This window comes from Rhinolophus sinicus, chromosome 10, assembly GCF_057876585.1.
Source record: "Rhinolophus sinicus isolate RSI-liver-muscle chromosome 10, RSI-T2T, whole genome shotgun sequence".
Classification (NCBI taxonomy): domain Eukaryota; kingdom Metazoa; phylum Chordata; class Mammalia; order Chiroptera; family Rhinolophidae; genus Rhinolophus; species Rhinolophus sinicus.
The window spans coordinates 5,152,830-5,178,450 of record NC_142510.1 but is presented as its reverse complement, the minus strand read 5'-3'; the positions used below and the strand labels follow the sequence as shown (position 1 = coordinate 5,178,450).

At 48.6% G+C, this 25,621-nt stretch overlaps 1 protein-coding gene across 2 annotated transcripts in view; it reads left to right on the top strand.

Annotated features, from left to right (window-relative positions):
- The window catches only part of ABCC1 (ATP binding cassette subfamily C member 1 (ABCC1 blood group)), a 114,547-nt gene that overhangs the window by 51,407 nt on the left and 37,519 nt on the right, over nucleotides 1-25,621 (top strand). For both annotated transcript variants that reach the window (XM_074322977.2, XM_074322976.2), the window contains exons 8-14: nucleotides 7,894-8,124; nucleotides 8,829-9,006; nucleotides 10,880-11,041; nucleotides 13,467-13,559; nucleotides 15,272-15,475; nucleotides 23,564-23,710; nucleotides 25,296-25,383. In XM_074322977.2, coding sequence (XP_074179078.2) covers nucleotides 7,894-8,124; nucleotides 8,829-9,006; nucleotides 10,880-11,041; nucleotides 13,467-13,559; nucleotides 15,272-15,475; nucleotides 23,564-23,710; nucleotides 25,296-25,383 — 1,103 coding nt within the window. The remainder of the gene's footprint in view (nucleotides 1-7,893; nucleotides 8,125-8,828; nucleotides 9,007-10,879; nucleotides 11,042-13,466; nucleotides 13,560-15,271; nucleotides 15,476-23,563; nucleotides 23,711-25,295; nucleotides 25,384-25,621) is intronic.

The following is a 25,621-nucleotide window of genomic DNA, read 5'->3' as shown; positions in this document are numbered from 1 at the left end:
CTCGCGAGGTGATTAGCAGAGAAGCCCCAATCCCGGGGAAGTTTGACCATAAGGATCGTTTTCAAACAAGACTTCAGTTCTGGGGACAGCGTTAGGGTCCCAGCAATACTGAGCAGAAGGTACAGAGCTTTCCCACCTGCCCCTGCCTAACACATGCACAGCCTCCCCCACAGTAACCCCTCATCAGAGTGGCCCATTTGTTAAACTCAGTGAGCCTGTGCTGACACTTCATAACCACCCTGAGTCCACGGCTTCCGTCAGAGGTCCCTCTTGGTGACCTGGTTGGGGGCCCGACACCTTAGTTTTCTAAGTTTTCAGAGGACTTTGTGAGAATTCAGTGCGATAAATGTCATCTGATAAGCCCTGTCGTGTCACCTTCTGATAAGCCATGTCATGTTACCATCTGATAAGCCCTGTCATGTCACCTTCTGATAAGCCATGTCACAGTCTTGGGTATAAATTGTGGTTATTCATCTGGGCGTGGCACCAGACTGGGTGCCTCCATCTTACATGGAAGCTCATGGTGACAGTTGGCTAGTTGAGCTCCCACACAGGCCACCCTCGGGCTCTGGCTTCATGACTACCTTGGCCTTGAGGCGTTCTCCGCTTGGGGGTTCATTGCCTTGGGACCTTGGCAGATGAGTCCCTCACTGTTCCCGGAGGCGGAAGCCAGATCTGGCCTCTGGAACCTCTGTGGACGTGGGGGAGGGGAGTGGAGGGGAAGTCCTGTTCTCGGCTGGAAGTTGGTGTGTCCCTGTGCAGTGAGGCCTGTTCAGTTAGCTGGAGAACAAATGTAGCCGGTGCTGGCCCTGGGCTGCTGGCTGTCGCGGGCCTTCTGCGTGATGGCGGCCTGGGCAGGGCTGCTGGCTGTCCCGGGCCTTCTGGGTGATGGCGGCCTGGGCAGGGCTGCTGGCTGTCGCGGGCCTTCTGGGTGATGGCGGCCTGCGCAGGGAGTGAGACCGGCTCGGTTTCTTAGCCTCGGGGCTCGACCTCCTACCCCCTCTAGCCCCTCTGTTTAGCCCTGAGCTGCCTTCCCTCCGCCTTTGGGTTTTAAAATCCAGTTCTTCATTTGGGTGGTATCAAATGCTTTTGAGCTTAACAAAATGGAGTGGAAATTTCGATTTGTGGTCTCCCATAGGTTAAGGTCGTTTTGGACGGTGGTTCCTGCTGGCATGACTATAAAATGGTTCCACGGCTCTGGGAAAGAGTTTGGCAGCTTTAAAAAAAGTTAAATTGTTGTTATACCGGCAGCCTTTCTACTTCTCGATGTATGCCCAAGAGAACTGAAGACACATGTTCAGAAAAGACTTGTACAGGAATGTTCACAGCAGCCTTATTTGTGATGGCCAAAGCAGAAAGCAACCCGGACAAGTGAATAGTTGTACAAATCATGGAATAGCCATTCAGGGGAATACGTCTAAGCAATACAAAGGGCTTATCTATTGATATGCTCAACAACATGGAAAAATCTCGAAACAGGCTGAGTGAATCAAGCCAGATAAGAGTGCATTCTAGGATGGTTCCATTATATACAATTCTAGAGGATGGGAATGATTCTACAGTAACAGAAGTCATATCAGCAGTTTCCTGGGGCAGGACAGAGGTAGAGGGGTGGGTGGGGGAATAAAAAAGAGGCAAAACAGAACAAAGATGGATGTGTTCATTATCTTGATTTCCCTGGTGTTTTCATAGGTGTGTACATATGTCACAACTCATCACATCCCACATTTGATTATGTGCAGTTGATCTTATATAAGTTATACCCCAAGGAAGCTATATGTTATAATAGGCAGTGTTTGAAGGAAGGGTGACTGTTTTACTTGATTGTCTCTATTTCATAAAAGAATGCAAACATCCAATAACAGACGAACAAAGAAAACAAAACTCCAAAATATACATATTAAACATTGGTTCTCACCTTTCAGACTCATGGTCTCTTTGAAGACAAAGATTTTGTAACACCTCCCTTACTGGGCTTTGTCAAATGAATTCACAGATTCTGGCTAGAAATAAATTGTAAAGATTTATTCAAGGGTCTTAGGGGCTGCAAACTGGCAACACAACAAAGCAATACTCAGGACCCAAGAGTTATTGAGTCTGACTGCCTCCACGCACTGACCCAAACACATGTCTGAGCAGGAGTTCGCAGGATAGAAAGAAAAATAGTGTAATATTGAATTGGCCAGTCTGGAGACAGGGAGCCTGAGACCCGGCTCCCCAGTGGCATGTGGGTCTCAGGTTCTATAGGGCAAACTCAGAAGACACCGTGGGTTAGGGGTTCAGTTCGTGCTGGGCGCTGATTGGTCATAAGTGAGGCAAAGGTAATAAATCATTTCTTCAAGTCGTGAGGACAGTTCTGAGGTCTCGCTCTGTCTGTCTCATGGGAAAGTAGCCAGGGGGGCCGTTCCACCTTAGGGCTCAGGAACTAAAGCATAACTTACTTAGGTCAAGATGTTATCTGCAGTCTGCCAGATGTCCGGACCTCTGACCATTAGTCAGGTCCTGGCTACTGTCTTCTGCTGCCTTGGGGGTTGCTGGTTATCCTGGGGGGAAGGCTAGGTCTCTGAGCGGTTTCAAGTGCTCCAGGGAAGGAAGACCAGCTAAGAGTTCTTATGGTGAACAGTACATTCTTGGAAAGAATCAGTCCTGCGTTCTTAGCCTCTGAATGTGTCGCCCTCTGGATGACTGGTGGTCTGGATGGTGGATGTCAGGCACACGTGAACATTCCTTCCTTGGTCCTTCAGAGGGGAATCAGAGGGTTCCCTGGAGGTCTGATGTGTATCCAGGTATTGACGCAGATCTGGAAAGGTCAACACTTGAAGTTCCCTGGCTTGTTCACACAAGAGCGGAATCATTTCCTCAGGCCTCAACCTACCTGATCTGAGGAATTGAACAGCTTGACTTGAGTGACTCCATTTTATTTCGTCACTCTCTTCCTCAGCTTTAAGGAAATAGATAAAAACAACCCACCATGTATCTTAATTTACAAAATCAACAGAATGCTCTCTTGAGACCTTAAAGGAAAACAGGAAGGCGAGGGGTCTATGATAGAACAACACGTACTTCCATGTGTGATTGCTGAGGCGCACGCCGGAACATGAAATGAGGTGTCGCCGCCGGTTCCCACGTGGAGATTGGTCTGTGATGACTGCAAATCCCGCCTGACCCGGTGTGTGCAGTTCTGGAGACCAGAACCATCATTGCTGTCACAGACCAGGTTTTGCAAAGTGGTCACTGACACCTGGCAAGGTTCCTAACAAAATATGGTCTTTCCCTTAATTGACAATTGTTGCATCGCTGAAAAAAAATGTTGAGGCATATTTAGATTTGCAAAAAGAAAATAGATACTGTGTATGGATTTATGTCGGGAGTTGGGTTCTAGACTTAGGTAATTTTAGGCAGGCCTGTCACCTATGTGGATGGATTCGTGGTGGGACCAGCTTCCTTTGGGACTGGTCTGTCGTACCTCATGGAAAGTCCAGTATTTGCCCTAGACGTTGTGACAACCAGAGTATGTGAATTTGCACGACAACTCCCCTTGTGAAGCCTCTGTTTTTAAGGAAGCAAAAGCACTCAACAAAACAAAACAAACAGGAAGAACATCTTGAGTCATTTACAGTTGTATACAACACACAAACAATCCTGACAGGGCTGCACTTTCCCAGGAGGGGCGTATGGGGGCTGGGTGTCGTGCCCTTCTGTGCTTTCCCAAACTTGTCCTGTGTATTGTGAGTTCTCAGAAGAGTGGAATGTGCATTACGTTTGTCAAACCATTCCCTGTGATTGTAGATCAAAGATGCTCTTCTTTATTATATGGAGTATTATGGGTCAAGGACCATGCCCAGAGCATATCCAGAAAATGTAGACTCTTATTTAATAAATGACAGAAAAAGCCGTCTCTCTGTGGAGAGCAGTGTGGAGCTGTCCCATCCCTGCTCTGGATACCTTGAGGTTCTTCTGCTTCTTGCGAGGGCTGCCTGACCTCTCTCAAAATCCTTAGCTCTGGGCCTCGCTCATCCTTTTCTCTCTGCCTGTAGCACCCTTTCGTTCCCCATTTGAACCTGTGCCCTCGTCTTGCAGGTCTCGGCTTTGATGTCACCTCCTCCAGGAAGCTGCCATGATAGCACCCCTCACACAGGCTTGTGAAGTCGCATTTGCTGGTCCATTTCTCTCACTTGGCCCCCTGAGGGTGGGGCTCTGCCAGTGCCTGGCCCCTGAACGGGTGTTCATTTCCTTTGTGGATGGCTGACTGGGATGGGCACCTCTGCCCACATCGAAACCTGGTTGAGTCAGCAAGTGCCTTTCTCTTTCCAGTTTCCAGCTTCCTCACCCTTTCTGTTCCCCTGTTCTGGACGGTTTTCTCCTGACTCAGACCTTCCCCTTCCAACTTTCCATTCCCTTCCCAGCTGGACCGTTCAGAGGCCTTGCTTGCTTCCTCTCCCCTCTGGGTGTGCCTTCCTGGCTTGTAGGCTCTTGTTCACTGGATATTTTTTTCCTGACTAGGCCTTAGCTGATTCCTTCTGCTCTTCTTGACCTCTTCCACCCAGGTCTGGGACTTCCTCCTCTCTCCTTGCCCGAGACCTTCTCCCTGGCCCTTTGGCAGCCTATCTTCTGACCACTGAAAACAGCCTTGGGTCAGCCAGGCCACACAGGCCCAGAGCCAGGGCCCAGCTTGGGAAGTGGTGCAGATAATGGACAGGGGACAGCTCAGCCACTCCCTTCCTCTCTGCCCGCCTTCTTGTCCTTGCCAGGAAGGCGTGTGTGTGCTAAAAGAAATCATGTTAAAAACTCACCAGAAACCCAGCTTCCGGGGAAATCAGTAAAGAGTAGGGAAGGACCTTAGGTGGTGGTCACATTGACAGCGTGACAAACAGAAACAACCCTCTGTGGTTGGTGGAATAATGCCCCTTCCCCCCAAGATGTCTGTGTCCTGAGCCCCAGAACCTGTGACTCTGTTACATGGCAAAGGGACTTGGCAGATGTGACTAAGGGAAGGGTTTTGAGATGCGGAGACAGTGGTGTATTATTTGGGTGGGCCAGATAATCACGAGTGTCCTTATAAGAGGGATACAGGAGGCCAGAGAAGATGCTGTGCGGCTTCTAGAAACTGGAAAAGGCAAGAACAGCTTCTGCCCGAGAGCCTCTGGAAGGAACACAATGCCTGTGGGCCCAGTTAAGATTTCTGACCTCTGGAAATAATGAGATAATAAATTTGTGTGGTTTTCAGCTACTAAGTTAGTGGTAATTTGTTACAGCAGCCATAGGAAGTTGTCTGGCATCACCCAGAGTTTAGATTTTATTTTGGATGAAGTGGGAAGCATCAGTGGAGTTGCAGGAGGAAAATGATGTGTTTTTAGGACAATCCCACCGGCTGCTGTACAGGAATTGGTTGTAAGGGAACAAGAAGGGAAGTAAGCAGAGTGGTGAGGAGGTCCCCGCGATGGTCACTTACTGTGGATTGGAGGCCGTGCACATGCAAAGTGGGTGGATGACTGCACACATCACAGAAGTGGAATGGACAGGACACACACCTGAGGAGACTTAGCGAGCATGAAGGGGGGTGGGGTCAGGGATGAGTCCTACGTTTCTGGTCCTTTCCTGGGGCACGAAGCCCAGAGTGGAAAAATAAGGACTTGACAGAGCATAGACCATTGCCCACAGTTTGGAGTGGGGACAGAGGAGAGAGCCAAGGGGTGTTGGAGGGGTGTGGTCTCCAGGAGGGTGTTTCATGTGGCCCAGATGGTCAGATGTGGCATAGATGGTGACAAGCGACACTCCCCTGAAATCAAATGCTATTTATTTCGTGAGCGCCTGCCGTGGAAGAATTTGGCAAGTTGTAAATGTTAGGGTTGAGTGGGGGTCAGACTTGGGCATGTTTTTCAGTGGTGGCACCCACGTTTGGCCATTTGAGAATGTTGTCTTGACTGTATTTTGGTAGCTGGGAGCTGAGGGGTATATCTGTTACTGCAAATTACCCCGAAACCTAGCAGCTTAAAATAACAGTGAACATTTATTATCTCACACAGTTTCTCTGGGTCAGGGATCTGCGAGAGTTTCTCTGGGTCAGGGATCTGCGATCTAACTGGGTGTTCTGGCTCAGGGTCTCATGATGTTGCAGTCACGATGGTGGCCGGGGCTGTGGTCATCTGAAGGCTCGGCGGGGGCTCTAGGATCTACTTCCAGGTTGCACACGGTTGGCAAGTGAGTGCTGGCTACTGTCAAGGTCTCACCACAGGGCCTTCTCCATGGGGGCTCATTGAATGTCCTCATGACATGCCCGTTACTTGGCTTTGCCCAGAGTGAATGAACCAGGAGAGGGTCAGATGAAAGCCGCAGTGTGTTATATGACCCGATGTTGGAAGTATCCTGTTCCAAGTGGGTGGGGCCTCCGGAGGAGCATGTATAACGTTCCAGTTTCTCCACATCTTTGCAAATACTTGTTCTTATCAGACTTCTGATGGTAACAGTCATAGTGCAGTAATGGCTCATGGTGGTTTTGATTTGCATTTCCCTGGTGACCAGTGATGTTGAGCTACGTTTCCTGTGCTTACTGGTCATTTGCATATCCTCTTTGCTCCTTTTATATTGGGTTGTCTTTTTCTTCTTCAGTTGGAAGTGTTCTTTAGATGCTCTGGTTACAAGTCCCGTATCAGACTTTAGATTCGCAAATATTTTCTCCCATTCTGTGGGTTGTCCTTTTCACTTTTTTGATAGTGTGTTTTGAAGCACGAAAGTTTTTTATTTCGGTGAAGTTTATGTTTCTTCTTTTTCTTGCTTTGGCTTTTGGTGTCGTATCTAAGAATCCATTGCCAAATCCAAGGTCATAAAGATTTACCTCTGTATTGCCTTCTAAAAATTTTATAGTTTTAGCTCTATGTATTTGATCCATTTCAAGTTAATTTTTGTATATGGTGTGGTTAGGGTCCAACTTCATAATCTTTTGCCTGTAGCTATCTAGTTTCTCAGCACCATTTGTAGAAAAGACTATTCTTTTCCAATTGAATGGTCTTGAAATCCCTTCTCAAAAATCATTCTGGTTTATTTCTGGATTCTTAATTCTGTTCCATTGATCTATATATACGTCTATCCTTATGCCTGTCTTGATTCTGGTTGTTTTATAATAAGTTTTGAAATTGGGAAGTGTGAATCCTCCTACTTTGTTTTTCTTTCTCAAGATTATGTTGGTTGTTCTGGGTCCCTTGAGTTTCTACATAAATTTTAGAATTAGCTAGTCGGTTTCTACAGAAAAGCCAGCTGGGATTCTGATAGCGATTGCACTGAATCTATAGATCAGTGTGGGACTGGTACTTTTCTGTGCTCTTCATGTATACTAACTCTTTTAATTTTCAAAACAGCCCTATGAAATAAGTCCTATTTTTATCCCCATTTTACAGATGAGGAAACTAAGGCCCACTGTGTTTCCCTGAAAATAAGACTGAGCCGGACAATCAGCTCTAATGCATCTTTCAGAGCAAAAATTAATATAAAACCTGGTCTTATTTTACTATAATATAAGACCAGGTATAATATAATATAATATAATATAATATAATATAATATAATATAATATAATATAATACAATATAATACAATACTGGGTCTTATATTAATTTTTGCTCCCAAAGACGCATTAGAGCTCATGATGGTCTGGCTAGGTCTTATTTTTGAGGAAACCCAGTAGAGAGGTTAAGGAACTTGCCTAAAGTCACACAGCTGGCCAGTGGCCCGAGCCAGGATGCTGAGTCCGTGTTTATAACCACGGTGCTAAGCTGCCTCTGCCGTGACTGGCTTTCTATGGCTGGGCCTCCCCAGAGGGCGGTGTTCCCTGCCCGTCTCCCGTAGCTGGTGGGCTGAGTCCTGACCCCACAATGGCCCCACACTCTTGTCTTCCAGGCAGCTGGTGAAGATCGTGTACTCATCCAAGGATCCCGCGAAGCCGAAAGGCGGCTCCAAAGTGGATGTGAGCGAGGAGGCCGAGGCTTTGATCGTCAAGCCCCCCCAGAAGGAGAGGGATCCGTCGCTGTTTAAGGTGCTTTACAAGACCTTTGGGCCCTACTTCCTCATGAGCTTCCTGTTCAAGGCCGTGCACGACCTGATGATGTTTACAGGACCAGAGATCTTGAAGTAAGAGCTCTTCTCTCCCAGCTGGGGAACTCGTGGCATCCTTGACCTGTCCCTTGCGATGCTCCAACCTCTGCCTTAGGGTCCTGTGACATGCTCAGTGGCCTTACAGCCCTGTCTCTCCATCTGCCTGCTTTGCTGCGAAAGCATCTTCATTAAGGCCACTTTGATTGCCAGTTACAGAAACCTACTAGGCTCCCCTGCAGCCCAAAGGGCATGACAGAGGATTGCCTTGGCAAGTGGGGAGTGCCAAGTCCCATGAAAACTGCCTCCTGAAACCAGGAAGTCAGAAAGGAAGTCACCTCTCTCGTCTCTGTTTCCTTCCCTCCCTTCTTTCCTCTCTCCCTCCACTTTTCATGCTGTGTCCTCTCTGTGTGTCCCTTGGGGGCACACGTTTATTCTCTAAGCCTCCCGCCTCTGTCCCATCTGCTCTCTGTTTGCTCCCCTTTGGGTGACTCCCAGGTGATGAGGTGGGGCCGTCAGTGCGAGAAGCATAAAGTGGAGGCACCCTGGCTACAGGGGCACTTTGGGCGACTCACACACTCAGATCACCTCCCTGGGTTTGGTTTTCCGTGTCTCACACTGAAGTCCCAAAGCCCGCCTGGCCTGGCCTGGGAGAAAGTCAGAATGCAGGACGCGGTGGACGTGGCCCAGCCCCTATGTGTCACGGCCCCGTCAGTCCGGCCTCTGTCCTCGCTCCTTCGCAGGCTGCTCATCAGCTTTGTGAATGACAAGCAAGCCCCAAACTGGCAGGGCTACTTCTACACAGCACTGCTCTTCATCAGCGCCTGCATCCAGACCCTCGTGCTGCACCAGTATTTCCACATCTGCTTCGTCAGCGGCATGAGGATCAAGACCGCTGTGATCGGGGCTGTCTACCGGAAGGTGGGTGCGGCCGCTCACGGGCGCCTGGGCAGACCTGTCGGGACGTGGCTGGGTCAGCAGGGGCCGCCGTGGGCTTTGGATCCCACCTTCTGGGGCAGGAGCATAAGGGTGGCCTCGGTGGCTGCAGATGAGGAACTGCCCTGTAGGCCACAGCCACGCCGATGTCAGGGCTGAGTCTGTAGGACGTGGGGAGCCCCGTGACAGCGGTGGGCAATGGATTTCTTAGGTGGGGCTTGATTTGGGGAGATCCAGGTGCAGGTCCTTGCTCTGCGATTAATATTCTATGTCTGAGCTTGTTCTGACTCTCCATTTGTCAGACTGAGTAGATGGTCCCTTCCCTGGATGATAGAGTACATAGCAGGCATTTGGGCACAGACGGCTTTAAAGTGTCACCTCCCGTGCGACGAGAGTTGTGGGGAGTGAGGAGGGCGCCGCAGGGTTAAGAAAAGACAGTAGTGATGAATAGAGTTTAAGTGCAGAGGCCAAGGGACCCCCAGTCTCAAGGACTGGAAACCCCGAATCAGGCCTCGCATCCGCTTTTATTAGTTTGGTGGGGAAGTAAAGGAGATGAAGCTTGTCAATCTCAAGATCTGTGAATCCTATACATCATAATAGAAAACCAATTCGAGTCAATTACCCGTGCCTGCAGGCAGCTGGACCATAGTGTCAACCTTCCCAAGGGAGAAAACCTATATGCATATGAATAGAGGGAGAGCACCTCATTGAATCACTTCCCTTGCAGGTTTTGGGAAGGAATGCAGCCACAGAGGCTGAGGCTTTCCTTAGCCTGAGGAAGGTGGGGGGCTGTGCCCGCCTCTGTGAACCCCATGGGTTCTCCTCTTGGTCCCCAGGACTGGTCTGGCTTGAGTTGTTCCTTCCGTGAGGAATCTTACCAAACAGGGAGGCATAAGGTGCAAACACAAAGGTTTAGCAAAGTCCCTGAAAGGATCCGTCTTACAGACTCTCCTCTCTTTGGGGGCAGGTAGAAGGAAACAAAACGGTTAATCTCTTGCGTGGCAACATTAAAGGAACTGGATTACCTTCTCGCTCCCTTTGGGGCAATGGCACCGCTTGGGCCCCATGGGTTGGGAAGAGACTGTCTAGCAGATAGTTGGGAAGTTGGGACTGGATCGTTGGTTTTCTCAGCCCTGTGTGCAAGTCACACTCCCCTGGAGAACTTCAAACACTTCCCACACCTAGGCCGTACCCCAACCCACTAAATCAGGATCTCTGAGGGCGGGACCTCGGCATCCGTCTTTCTGAAAGTCCCCAGGTAATCATGGGAAACCGTGTTTGGGAAGCTGGGCAGCTTTGTCCCTCAGGGGATGTTTGGCCATGTCTGGAGATACTTTTGGTTGTCAAACCTGGGGATGGGGGAACCTAGTGGGGCAAGGCCAGCGATGCTGCCGAACACCCCGCAGTGCACAGGACGGTCCCACCGAGGACCATCCAGCCTCAAAGGTCAGGGAGGCCAAGGTTGAGAAACTGTGGCCTGGACCTTGGTCCGTCCGTGTGTCTGGGGATCTGCAGCGGCAGCATCACCCGAGAGCCTGTTAGAAATGCAGAGTCTCAGGCCCCACCCAGACCTGCTGAGGCAGATTCTGCCTGGTAACAAGCTTCGCAAGGGACGTGTGTGCGCACTGAAGTGTGCCAAGCCCGGGTCTAGGCAACTGAAGAGCTTGACGGGGAGGCAGTGAGTGCCATCGAGCAGAGTGAGAGCTTCGTGATGAGCCGGACGAGCTAGGAAGGCAGACACGTCAGCAGGGAGGAGGAAAGAGCAGCAGCGTTTCCTTCTTCCACATGGGCCCTGAGGCCGAGCCCAGGGCTCTTAGCCTGCCACACTCACCCTCTTTTTCTTTCCTTTGTCCCACAGGCCCTGGTGATCACCAATTCCGCCCGGAAATCCTCCACTCTTGGGGAGATCGTCAATCTCATGTCTGTGGACGCCCAGAGGTTCATGGACCTGACCACATACATTAATATGGTCTGGTCAGCCCCTCTGCAGGTCATGCTTGCCCTCTACCTCCTGTGGCTGGTGTGTGTTTGGCGTCATTCCCCCTGGCACGTAGGGAGGGACCTCCAAGTGTGGGTGGTGGGGACGAGGGTGTGGGCGTCGATAACAAGTATAGCTCACTGGTATTTCCTGCCATCGTGTACATTTTCTGTTCTGGCCCATGAGCTAATTCCTAGGTATTTTATTCCGTTCTTCAGGTGTTGGGTTTATGTTCTCTTTCCCCAAAGATATTCGTTTGCATTGGTCTTTTCTTGACAGCATATGTAATCAACAACCCTACAACATACACACCGTATTTCTCCCACTGTTTCCTCCCAAACACTAACTGAACTCATGTATTCACTAGTCGTGAATTATGTTGGTCAAGATTCTCTTGGTTGCAAGGGCTAGAAATCCATCAGAGGGCAGTGGTGTAGGAGGATGCTGAACACAGAATGGATTGGTGACCAGGAGGACAGACTAGTGGAAACCAACCAATCAGAATAGCAAAAAGAAAAAAGGATGAAAAACAATGAGGATAGATACTCTAAGGGACCTCTAAGATAATTTCAGATGCTCAGACATTTGCATTCTAGGGATTGCAGAAGGAGAAGAAAGAGAGAAAAGAACATAAACTTTAAAGAAATAATGTCAGAAAACTTGACTAACCTGGGGAGGGAAACAGGCCTCCAGGCCCAGGAAGCACAGAGCTTGAAACAAGATGAACCCAAGGAGACCCACAACCAGACATGTTGTAGTTAAAATGGCAGAAGTTAAAGATCAAGAGACTATCTTGAAGGAAACAAGAGTTACGTACAAAGGAAACCCGATAAGGCTATCCGCTGATTTCTCATCAGCAACACTGCAGGCAGAGGGCATCTTTAAAATGCTGAAAGAAAGGAACCTACAACCTAGAATAATTTACCCAGCAAGCGTATTCAGAATGGAAGGAGAAGTAGTTTCTCAGACAAGCAAAAACTAAATGAATTCATCACCATGAAACCAGTTGTATAAGAAATGTTAAAAGGTCTTTCAGCAGAAAGGAAAGGCCCTCACCAGAAATAAGAAAATATGAGAAAGGAAAAAAAATCTCATAGGTAAAGCCAAATATTTCATAAATACAATGAGTCAGACATTTAAAAAGCTACTATACAGGTCAAAAAAAAGTATCAAGCTCAAACCACAATAAGTAGTTAGGAGATGCACAAAATGGAAAGATTTAAAACATGACCTCCATAACGTAAAGCATGGAGAGGTGAGTAAAAGTGTAGTCCGTATACAACATATACAAACTTAAACGTCCATCAGGTTAAAATAGTCTGCTATAGGTAAAGAATGATGTACCTAAATAAACCTCATGGTAAGCACAAACCAGAAAGCTGCAAAAGTATACAAAAAAACAAAGAGAAAGGAACCTAAACAGAACACTAAAGGAAACAGCAAAACACAAGGGACGAGATCAAGAAAAGAAGAACACAGGAGAGCTATAAAAAATAACCAAAAACAATTAAAAAATGGCAATAAGTACATTCTGAATGCTTTACATTGGTAGAAATCACCTTCCCTCTCAAAGGGACTGATGTGAAGTATTTATAACCTTGGTTAACCCTGTCAGTGTGAATGTACCTATTTTGCGGCTGACAAATCAGTGCATTTGGTTACGGAGTATTGTGCCAGATCCTGATGGGGGTGGGATGCAATAGAAGGGCGTGTACTCCTGTGTCAGGGGTCCCCAAGACCACAGCAGGTTGATGATTCGCTGGGAGGACGCAGGGCTCTAATTTATTACAGTGGCATTAGCAAAGGGTAGAGGCACAGGAGGTAGGTTTTTTGGGGAAACCGGGTAAAAGTTCCCAAGAGTCCTCTTTCAGTGGAGTCACACAGGAGGCCCTTTATCCTCGGAAACCAGTTGTGGCAGCTTGTGTGGAACATTCCCATCCAGGGAAGCTCAGTAGAGAGAGACCGTACGCAGGGTTTTGGGGGGCTGGTCACACAGACAGCCTCTCTGCCCTGCACATACCAAACTTCCAGATTCCCAGAAGGAAAGGGGTATGCAGCACATACCATATTGTTTGTACACACAGTTTAGGGACGGAGCCACTCTTCCCAGTCTGAGAATGGTGGGAACCCTCCCCAAATCCATGCTCCCAAATGCCAGCCAAGGGCCTGATTTATAAGTAGGCCTTCAAACAAGATAAACCCTCAGACCGGCTGTGGGAACTGTGTTCTGCTCAATACCTTATTACATGTGCAAAACTCACCTGGTACCAAGGGTTTCGGATGAAAGGTCCTTAAAGGGGTTGTGGGACCCTGAGAGATGGTTCGGGAATAAATCTGAAAATGCTTTCTAGCGCATCGTTGAGTAAAAGTACCGGGACTGCCAGCAACTGGCCGGGCAGAGTGGGCGTGGGGTGGCTCAGCCTGGGGAAGCCCGGTGTGAAGGCCTTTGTTCTGTCCCCTTCCTTAGAACCTGGGTGCCTCCGTCCTGGCCGGCGTCGCCGTGATGGTCCTCATGGTTCCTCTCAATGCCGTGATGGCCATGAAGACCAAGACCTACCAGGTAGGGTGTCTGTCCCCTCAGGGCTCCAAGCTGGGCCCTGGCCAGCGGCCCTGCCCCTTGGGTCTTAGCCAGTTCCTTCCGCTCAGGATGTGGGGTTCTCAACCTTGCCTACCGGTTGGAACCCCCTGAGGACTTTTGCAAATGTTGATGCCTGGGCCCCATCCTGGGGTTTTGATTCACCTTATATGGGTGGGGCTTGGACATCAAGACTTTTTAAAGCTTCCCAGGGGGTTACGATGGGCAGCGAAGGTCGAGGGCTCCCGAAATCGTTAGACCTAGTGGACCAGTGACTGAAATCACGTCTGTGAGCCTCTGAGAAATTCCGTTTTCCATGGGTTTATTCATGTATGTGTGTGAGTGCTTTCAAGAGTGGAGTAAATAGTATTCCCTCCTTTTTCCTCTTGTGGCAGGCACGGTGTTAAACTCTTTATTTTCAGAGATACTTCATATTTTTTTAAGGTTTTAAACATCCAGGTAACAGAGTGAGTGCCTTCTCATTGTAAAACAAGTGTTCAAATAATACAAAAGCGTATAGATTAAAAGGGGATGTCCCCTTCCCTATCCTCTCAACCACGGTGAAGACATTGAAGCAAGTCCTTCTAGAACTTTCTATGTATTTATGTGGAGATCTGTTTATGTAGTTAGATTTGGTGTGTATATGTATTGGTACTGTTACCACATAGATTTTTACACAAATAGGCCTGTTTGGCCACCTGATTTCATCATTGGACACTGAGTCTCGGGGATTTTTCTGTGGCATGCCGCTGTCTGACTTCATTCTCTTGAACTGGTGCCTAGCGGCCATAATGGAGCTGGCCCAGAGCTTATTTCTCTGCTCCCCTGTTGATGGCTATTTATGATGTGCCTGTGGAATTTCAAATGCGAGCTCCTGGCTGCACTGCTAGTGCTGCAGGAGAGGAGTTTTAGGACATGGGCCTGTTGGAATGAGGCCTCATCAGGTGGGGGCTTGGGAGGTGAAGACAGGCAAGGAAGGGGGCTTGGGACCAGGTCACCTTTCGTCCCCTTGACACGGAGGCTTCCCCGAGAGGCCCACCTCTGAAACAGCTTCAGTCGCTGGCTTCGACCTCATGTTGCTTAAAGTGTCCTCCTCTGTGACCCAGGCATGACCATTGCACTTAATAATAGGGTTCTCGTGAGCATTGAATGACTGAATGCATTTAAAATTCCCAGAAAAGGGCCTGGCATATGGAAAGTGCCAGATGCTATTAGCAGTGTTGAACAGCTGTGTGGCGTGGGCACCCAGGGGTTGGAGCCATGCTGGGTGGAACAGGAACATTTCACTGTGTTAACAGCCATGCACTGGCTGGAAAATAGTAAAGAAAATAAGAAAATGGAGGAAAACCCCCAATATCTCTCTTGTGTTTGGATCAGCAGAGGAGAGGGCCCATGTCCCCCCTTTTCCCTGACTACCTACCTGAAGGATTTTTCTTGTCTCTTTTCCGCAATTCTAAATTTCAGAGGTTTCTCTGTGTCTAATTTCACGTGAGTCAGAGAAAAATGGCCCCCTTGATAAGAGTCCTTTGGAGTGGTCTCAGGGTCAAGTGTAGGGTTCATGGGAATTGCAGGGTCAGCTTTCCCACCCTCAGGAAGGCCCAGTTTTCATAGATGGGGGTGTTGAGTGCTGGTGTGATGCTGGGTGGAAAGTGAGTGGTCCAGCCCCCGACATGGTATTGATGCTCTTGTCTTTGAAGGTGGCACACATGAAAAGCAAAGACAATCGGATTAAGCTGATGAATGAGATTCTCAACGGGATCAAAGTGCTCAAGCTCTATGCCTGGGAGCTGGCTTTCAAGGACAAGGTGCTGGCCATCAGGCAGGAGGAGCTGAAAGTGCTGAAGAAATCGGCCTACCTGGCAGCCATGGGGACCTTCACCTGGGTCTGCACGCCTTTCCTGGTGAGTGGAGCCAAATGGGTCTTGTCCCCATCATTTCAGGTTTTGTTTTGTTTTCATACCTTACTGTTTTTAAAACGCCACTGTTTCAAGCAGGCCTTCCAGAGAAGAATCTATCACTCCCTTTAAAACTTGTCGCATGTCCGCCCCCTCTATTTTATTCATAGCACTTAGTAGCTCCCAGCCCAGGGTACTCAAAGTAGCCAGTTCAGGAACTGTTTGTCACAGGTTCCCTATGAGTTAAGGAGTTTGCACCGGAGTATCTACCAGCGTTCTCTGCTTCCTTCATCGAGAAAGTCTTGCTAAGAAACATGACATCAGCTGAACTAAATCCATGCTTGATATTATAGCTGCGCTACGTTATGTGATTCGCTTGTCTTCTTATCTGTCGCTGGCTGGTCACACACTTGGATAGGCAGTGACCTGTGGACCACACTTGGAGTGGCAATGCCAAACCGTTGAAAATTCACTCATTCTTTCATATATGTGTGTCTCTGCACTAGAACGTCAGCCCAGGAAGGCAGGGACTTTGTCATTTCTGTTCACTGCTGCGTCCCCCAGTGCCGAAGACAGAGCATAGCAGGTGCTCAGCGTTTGTCACTCATTGTTAAACCAAAAATCAAACCACGTAGAAAGTTACAAAATGAAAACTATATTGTCTTCCCTTCCATCTTTCCCTCTTCTCCAAAGTGACAGTTTGTGTATCTTTTCAGGAAAAGAAAATATTTTTGCAATAGATATTTAAAAATATGTATAATATATTGAAATGGAGTCACAGACCTTTTTGACTTTATATGTAATCTCTTTAGACCTTTTCTTGGACTTAATGTATAACCTTTTAGCTCATGCCTTTGGCTCTGCTTTGTGTATTTTAATGAAGTATGCTTTTCCATTGCATGGGTGTGCCATAGTGGACTTAACCCATCTCATCTCCCAATCCTGGCTTTTTATGATGGTCCTCGTTCCCATATACATGTCTCGGGGGGTACTTTCATGGGTCTGTTCTTGGATGGCCAACTTTGAAAAATTTAAAGACAATAAGTGCAAGTTACTGTTTTGACAAAGATAGTCCCAAACCAAGAGACCATATAGGGATGGAGCACGGGAACCCTTTCTGCACAGTTGACAGTGAAGGATGGTTAAAGATGACCTCAGACCATGCCCATGTTTGTTTTTCCCTTCTTAACTATGCCATTCTTTTCAAAATGTTGTGCTAATAATGACTCTTACTTTGTAGGTATTTTGGCAAATAGATATCCTTATGGGAGCCAAAAGCACACATTTTCATAAACATCACGGTTTTCTGTCAGACTGCCCTCTGCTTCACTATAGCTGAGTGTGTAAAGAAACTCCTACCTTTTCAGTGTTTGTTGACGTGTGTTTATTCTGACCCTGGATTTCGTTAGGCTCCACTTACTGACTCTCAGAGTCTGAACGTGCACACGAGACGGTGTGGTGGAAAGCAGTGAGCCTTAAACCTGAGTGAGTGTCGGAATCACCTGCGGGGCTTGTGAAAACACAGCCCGCTGGGCCCCACCCCGGGTTTCAGACCCAGTCAGTCTGGGTGGGACCTGAATATTTGTATTTCTCACGTGTTTCCAGGAGCTACTGATGGGTGTTGGCTCGGGGTACATACACACTTTGAGAACCATTGGAATAAACCCTTGCTACTCAAAGAGTGTGGCTCATGGACCAGCTGTACCATATCACCTGGTTGCTTGTTAGAAATGCAGACCCGCAGGCCTCACCCCAGACCACCTGAAACAGAATCTGAGTTGTAGCAGTATCTCCAGGTGGTTTGAGAAACACTGGCGAAAAGTAGGAGTAAGGCAACTTTTCGGTAAAGGACCAACTAGTAAATATTGTGGCGTTCTGAGCCATATGGTCTGTCACAACTACTTAGCCATAATACATAAATGAATGGGTGTGGCTGTGTTCCTGTAAATATTTATTTATAGACACTGAAATTTGAATTTGATATATATATCTTCATGTGTTATTAAGTATTATTATTTTCATTGTTAAAAATCATTTAAAAACATTAACTCCATTCTAAGTTCACGGGCCAGGCATACACAGGTGTGGGCCTTAGTTTGCTGAGCCCTGGCTTAGTGGAATGGAACGTTCTTCTCAGAGTCAGGACACCTGCTGAGTTCTGCTGCCAGCTCACAGTGCGACCTTCCTGCCTCCGGGTTTTCACATATGAACCGTGAAGGGCTTCGGCCACAGGGGTGTCACATAAGGGGCCCGGCCCTTCTCCACCTCCCATCAGATGTCCATCATCTGTCATGGTGTGCTTTCCCACCAAGTTATGTTCAATCAATCCTCCAGGTGACCTCTGTCAGGTGACTGGTGTTCGCCCAAGAAGTGACGTCTCTTAGCTATTCTGGGACTCCGTGTTCCCTAAGATCCCTTTCAGTTCAAACGCTCTGGCATTCCAAGCGGGAGCGTTCTACTGTCTTGGTCTTTTCACACTCCAGTCTCCCCGACTTTTCCCAGGTCTTTGAGGACCCTCTTTGATTTTTTTCTTTTCCTCTTTGGTTTTTAAAAGTAAAAACAATGTAAGACTGAATGATAGTTATATAGGATGTTTGTTTTATTATTTTCAAACTGCTAAATAGTGTCTATGTGTTTATATAACTGTAAGATAATCTCTTGTATATGTGATACATTTTGTTTGAAAAACAGTAACGCATTCCCATGGTAAAAACAGTTAAAGCTGTTCCAAAGGGTCTGCAACAGGGTTTCTCGACCTCAACACTGTTGACATTTAGGACCCGATAATTCTTCGTTTCCTTGTTGTGGGGACTCTGCTCTGCGTTGTAGGGTGGTTAGTACACCCCTGGCCTCTGCCCAGTAGATGCCAAGTGCTCCCTCTCTCCTGTCTCCCCTGGTGTGACAATGTCTCCAGATACTGCCAAATGCCCCCCAGCCGAGAACCACCGTCAGCAGTGAAAAGAATAGTTCTTTCTCTCCTCAGACCCCAGTCACCTAGCTTCCCTCCCCATACCAGCTTCTTTCGTGTATTTCCAGAGAGCCTGTACATACACCAGTGTAACAGTGACTATCTGTAATCAGTGGCATTAAACTCATGTCTCTCTTTTATTTACTTCTACACAAGTGATAGCAAATCATACAGAAATCCTAGGCGTTCTGAAGTGAAATATTTTTATGGGAGCAAGCTCTGCAACCAGAAGGAGCAGGCGTCAGGTTCTAATCCATGGGTTGTGCTGTACTCAGGATAGGGGAGCCTTTCCCATAACCCTGTGCTCTGCACATTCGATCCTCTGATCCAAACGAGTTTCCGGCTTGTCACCTGAATGTGCTGGTCCTTCACGTATCTCCTGCCCTGGTCTCCATTAGGAAGCCACGGCGAGAGATGCTTAAGAGAGGCACTGGCTTTGCTTGACCTTGAATTTGCCAGTCAGTTTCGGGGTGGGTGACAAGCTTCCCGAGATGGAGTTTGTTGAGCTGTTGGGCATGAAACAGATGAGTCTTGTGTCAGTCGGGACCTCGGCCCTGGCCAAGACACTGAAACCTCTGACTACATTAGGATAAAATATGTGGCCCTCCGTTCCTTGGAAGGTGTTTGTGTGTTCTTTCCACTGGCGAATTCCTGCGCTTCCAGGATGATGAAGTGTTTACCCACCGGTAGGTGTGATGGAAGCCAGAGGCCTGGGGAGGTCAGACCGGAGTGGGGATGCCATATGGCGGGATTGATGGGACTGTTTTTCTAGGATATGGAGCCTGGCATTTATCATGTCCACTTAATGCACTTCCTAAAATAGCGTCCCTGGGCAGCTGGCAATATTTAGCGTTTTCTCTATCTTGGAAGATTTGTGAGCTTCTAGTCTTCTGCTTACCTTGTATCTCCCTTCATTAGGATAATTACCATTCCATGTGGTAATTATCTGTTGTGTAGCTCTCCGCTGACCAGATCATACGTAGACCTTGTGGGTGTTTTTTTTGCTTATATCCCTAGAACACAGGGGACTTGGCAGCGGGTGCACACTCAGGATGTGTATGCAGAGTAATGACTGAATAAATGAGTGAATGAAATATTTGAATGGTTAGTCATGAACTATTTTGCAAGTGGAAGAAACCTAACTCAGATTGATTAGAGTGACCTGATTCACAAAACGGAAAAGTCTAGGAAAGTGCTGGTTTTAAGTATGGCCAGGGTTTCAGGCATGGCTGGATCTAGGTGCTCCACAGATAATGCTGGGAATGAGTCCCTCTCCGCCTCTCGGCTCTGCTTTTTCTGTGGTGGTTTCTTTGTCAGACAGGTGCTCACCATGCAGTTACAGTTCATCCTGTCATCTCAGTGACCCCTGTGAGGAGAGAGCCCCCGCACCCCCCTTTCCCATTAGTTCCTGCAAAGCTGTGGGATTGAGTCTCGTTGGTTGCAGTTGGCTACATGCTTATCTGTGAATCACTGGAGCCAGGGAGATGGGCTGCGTGATTGACCTGGGTCATGAGCTTGGGGTGGGGTGTGGGCGAGTCATCTGTGGCTGAAGCTCATAGACCGAGACTGGGGGAGGGTCAGTGCCCCAAAAGAAAATTGAGGTGCTGTTACCAGAACCAGGGGAATGAACGGACGCTGGGCAGGCAGAAGTGTCTTGCGTCCTTGCCCCTCACCCATTACAAGGCAGTAGCACACCCCAGCTGTCCACCGCCTACACCCCCAGTTATGTCCACACACTTGCAGACACCCCCTGATAGGGAGAACCTGGTTCATCCCTGTTTCCCACTAGACGACGAGCCTCAGGCTCTCCAAGCTCGCCTCACCTCCCAGGACAGTGCCTGGCACACAGCAGATGCCCACTTGGTAACTGATGGATGGATGAATGACGTCCACTTCCTGGAGAAGCCAGAGCTGTGGATCTAATGGGCCACGTGATGTTGCTCCCTCCCTACGTGTGCCCTCTGCCATCTGCAGCCACCCTGCCAGCTGGACCAAGGGAGATGGTATGTTCTGCTGGTGGGATGCCTGAGGCCTGGTTTTCTCCACTGCTGAAGAGACACCTCTGAGTGTATGCTCAAATTCATCTACCTGCCCATCCACCCGCCCATCCATCCACCCACCTGTCTTCCCATCTGCCCACCTATCCATCCATCCACTCACCCACCCACCCACCTATCCATCCATCCACAAACATTTACTGAGTGTCTTCCATGATCCAGGCACTGTCCTAGGCACTGAAGAGAGCAGTGAATGCCCCAGACAAAAATCCCTGCCCTCATGGAGTGTTCATTTATTCTAACTGGCAGAGACGGACGATAACCAATAGGCATAATTACATCATCTAGTCTGTTCAATTGTCATCAGTGCTCTGCGGTAGGGCGGGGGGTGGGGGGGGAGAAAGGTTTAAGTGAGAGCAAAAGGGAGGGCTTGCCGTTTTAGGTGGGGTGATCCAAGACCTCATTGAGAAGGCACTACCTGAGTCTTTGCCTGATGTAAGTGGGGGGCCCCACCGGGGAGAGGAAAGAGTGCAAAGGCCCTGAGGCTGGCCTGCGCTTGCCCCATAGGAGGAGTAACTGTGGAGGCCAGCAGGGCGGGAACAGAGGGGCCGAGGGGGAGAGCGGTAGCAGAGGAGGCCAGACAAGGGACATTTACAGATCAGGGGGGCCCTGGCGCCCAAGCCAAAACTTTGGCTTCTGTATTAAGTAAAACAGAGTGACCTTGGAGAGGTGGTTTGTTTTTTAAATTTATTTTTATTGAGCTATAATTCACCATTTTTAAGTGTACAATTCAGTGATGTTTGGCACATTCATAAGATTGTGCAACTATCACCACTATCTACGTCCAGAACATTTTCCTCACCCCAAAAAGAACCCCTGTGCTCATTGGCAGTCCCCCCCCCCCACCCCGCCATTCCCCCTGTGCTTACCCGCCCCCAGCCCCAGGCCCCCACTAATCTACTTCCTGTCTTTGTAAATTTGCCTGTTCTGGACATTTCACACTCATGGAATCATATTAACATGTGGCCTTTTGTGTCTGGCTGCTTTCACCTGGCACCGTGTTTTCAAGGTTCGTTCCTGTTTTTGTGGCTGAATACTGTTCCTTTGCATGGGTATATTTGGAGAGTTTTGAGGGAAGAGTCCCTTTGGATAAGAGGTCACTGCCTGGAAGAGGGGAGCCAGTGTGTGCAGACATCCCGGGGATCAGGTGTCAGTGGCTTTTTGAGCTCCTCATCTCCCTCTTGGCCGTGGAGCCTGGAAAGTTTCTGTGCTTTGCCTCAGGGTCACCTCGCTTGTCGGTGCAGAGCCGGGGCAGGAGCCAGCTCTGCCTCGCTTTGGAACTGGCATATAGATTCTTTGGAAGACTAGACCTAGGAGTTTGGACTGAGTCCTGTAACAAGAAATCAGAACAGCTGCCATATATTGTGTTTGTGCCCAGAGCACTGTGCTAAGCACTCGACAGAAATGCCTGATTTCTTGCTTCAGCATCCCTGCAAAGGTGTATCAGGATAGCCGTTTTATAGATGGGAAGATAGAATCTCGCTTGGAGAGGTGAGGTGGCACTCCCAGGGTGGCACGCCCACGGTCACACGGCCGATATCTGGCCGAACTTAGGGTTTTAATTTTTAAGCTGTACAACCTTCTAATAGGTAACCAAAAAATGAGACAGCTGGGACCCTGTAAATACCCTGGCCCACAGCCACACCAGAGGCTCAACTGGGAATCTGATTTCCAGCAGTCTGCTCAGCCCCGAAAGGCAGGGCCCCGGGCAGTTTATGTCCCGGGCTAGTGTGGAGCCCAGGGATTTTGTCCATCTGCCAGTTCCAAGGTTTCCCGGACTGCTTCTGGTGCCATGTGCCAGATGCTCTTGTGAAACGCCCATTACTAGCCTCCCCCGGCGACACCTGGCAGGGCTGTGTCCCCAGCATTGAGGGAGCAGCACAGAAATCTACCTGTTAATCTTTTCCCTCCCCGCTGAGCCATGCAGCCCTGCCCTGTATTACTCAGCGGTCCTTCCTTTCTCCTGGGGAGGGGAGACAGGTGAGGTGCTGCTGTCTCAAACATGGAAACCCAAATTCTGGTTGCCTGGGTAGTAAAATCCCAGCAGGTACCGCAGGGCTTCAAGCAGGTCTGACTTTGTGCGGAAGGGAGTGGCCTCTGGAGAACGCCAGACGTTTATTTCTTTTCTTTCTTTTTTTTTTGTTTTTTTAAATTTTATTTGGGCAACAGTGTGTTTTTCCAGGACCCATCAGCTCCAAGTCAAGTTGTTATTTTCAATCTAGTTGTATTCAATCTAGTTGTGGAGGGTGCAGTTCACTGGCCCATGTGGGAATCGAGCTGTTTAACCAACTGAACCAACCGGCCGCCCCTATTTTCTTTTTGTTTTTAATTAGTGTTCCTTTCCCAGGGTTTTAAAACTCTGTGAGCTGGAACTTTGAACAGTGGCATTAATTCCCTTCCTCCACCCCCATTTCACAGATGAGATGACTGAGGCAGGGGGACAGGTGCTAACTTGCCCACAGTCTCCTTTAGTGTTCTGGTGTCCCAGGGGTTGTTGTAAGCACCAAGGATACAGTCCTGTGCAACACGGGGTCCCCACCTTTGAGGAGTGTACATTTTAGTGCAAGAAAAGACAATAAATACATATACTACCAGAACAAATGGTGGTGACAGGTGCTGTGAAGAAAAATAAACTGGGATAAAAGGATGGAGAGCCACGGCAAGTCTGATTCGGGTGGAGGAGTGTGTTAGAGGGAGTGACCGGCCACCATGGGGTGGGGAGGTTGTTTCAGGCAGGAGAAACGGCAGGGCTCAGGCCTGCGGCTGTGATGGTGCTCGGTGTTAAGGAACTCCGAGGATGCGTGTCCCGTGTGCCACAGGGAATGCTTCTGGGACAGGCCAGGAATTTCTGCTCCTGGTCATTCATTTATCCGGTTCATTCTCTGAGTGTTTAGTGAGTCCCTGCCATGCGCTGGTCATGGCCTTGGACGTTTTCTGCCACCTTTGAAGACCTATCATACGTGATCGCAACTACCGGGGGGCAGGCCCGAACGCATGGCGGAGTGTCACTGCTCCTAGGTGACTGACCTAGGGACACAGGTCAATGCTGGGCATTCTGCTTGCTTGCAGGTCGCCCTGTCTACATTTGCCGTCTACATGACCGTCAATAAGAACAACGTCCTCGATGCCCAGAAGGCCTTTGTGTCTTTGGCCTTATTCAACATCCTCCGTTTCCCCCTGAATATTCTCCCCATGGTCATCAGCAGCATCGTACAGGTACCGGCGAGGCTGGTGGGCTGAGGGGTCTCTGGGGAATCAATGGGCGCGGCAGTCCCCCTGAGGGCAGCACCCTCGCATTTCCCGGCCCACAGTGCCTGGTGGGTGTGGCAAGGCCCAGACTGGTGGCTTTCCTACTTTTTTGGTCATGCCTCAAAGAAAGACATACATTTTCCTTCTTGGCAAGGAACGCACACTGAGTATATGAAACGGAAGTTTAATGCAGCCAGGCTTTCCCGTGCTCTGTGAGATTTCTCTCTGAAACAGTTTATCTGAGTCTGCTATGCTGGTCTGCTCCGTTCTGCCCTATCCCTTATCCTATTTTTTCGAAAATGCATCTCTTGACCTACTAAATTGATTTCACAATCCACTGTTAGGCTTTGACCCACTGTTTAAACAACCCCAACCTACACCGTCTAGAATTCCTGAGATTGGTGCAGTGACCCTGTCGGGAGAGGAAGCTGCCTGCTTGGGCACACTGTTATACTGTTTGAAGCTCCTGCCACTTTCCTGCCCATGGTATTTTTCATATGCTTCTCATAGCGTTGGACGCATTCATTTTGCAAACCCCGTTTTCAGCCTCACGGACGAATCAGCCTGAAGACTGTACAGCTCTGGCTGTAGGCTTTTATTACAAAAAATAAACAAGCAAATAAAACCCCTTTTTATTATGAAACATTTCAAGTGTACACAGAAGTAGAGACGAATACGATGGTGAGCTTTGTGCTTCTAGCACCCAGCTTAGACGTTTGCCCCACCTCCTTCATCTAATCCTTTTTTTCTCCTCCTCCCTCCCTTCCTTTTGTTCTTTGCTGAAGAGTTTTAAAGCAAATCCCAAAGCTCTTGACACTTGACCTGGAAACACTTAAAGCACGCATTTCTTCTTACATGCGTATAACGCCATTCCCACAGCTAACAAAATTAACAGTAATTTCGTAAAATAATATTCTGTCTGTATTAAAATTGGGGGGGTTGTCAGAAATGTCTTTACAGTTGGGCTGTTTAAATCAGTACCATTGTGGGTTTCTAAAACTGTATTTTTATTGAGATATAATTGACATGTAGCATTGTGTACATTTAACGTGTACGACCAGTTGCAGTGTGATCCATCACTACCTAGCGATAGCTGTTACATAATTTCCCTTTTTGTGGTGGGAACCATTGCGAGGCTAGTCTCTGAGCAACCTGGGCATTTATAATCCGGTGTTGTTGATTCTCATCACTGTGCTGTGGTTGGCTCTCCAGGACTTACTTATCTCCTGGCTGCAAGCACGTGCCTTTCAACGGGACTGTTGCCTCTGGTTATTATGTCTCTTAAGTCCCTTTGCATCCAGGACAGTCCCCCTGCCCTCTCTTTTAATACCTGTTGTTGGCTTTTAAAGGCAAACAACCAAGAACCCAAACTGGTTTTACTCTTGATTCTAAGACGGACACTCACTGTACGCAAGGATGAGCCTTCAGAAATGAGGGAGGGTGTGGGCCCCTCGACACGACCCGCAGGGGGAACCGTGCAAAGTTAGTCTCCAGTCTGTTTTGCAGATATGCTTTTAAAAATAACCGCCCCCTGTAATTACTCTCTGCGTAGGCGAGTGTCTCCCTCAAACGCCTCAGGATCTTCCTGTCCCACGAGGAGCTGGAACCCGACAGCATCGAGCGGACGCCCATCAAAGACGGTGTGTGTATTAGGTCCCTCTGTGCCGGGGTGGCAGCCCTGTCACATGGGTCTGGCTGTGCCCAGCAGCTTGTCTGCGAGGCCGCGGGCGGCAGGATCTCTGCAAAGTGCCGTGGACGGTAGGGCCTTATCTTACACATCCGGGGCGTGAACTCGCACTTCTGTTTTCTTGCTGAGAGGCCGGCAGCCCCTGGGCGAGGCTTCCGGGGGGCCCTGACCTTGATCGTCCTGGGTGGGTG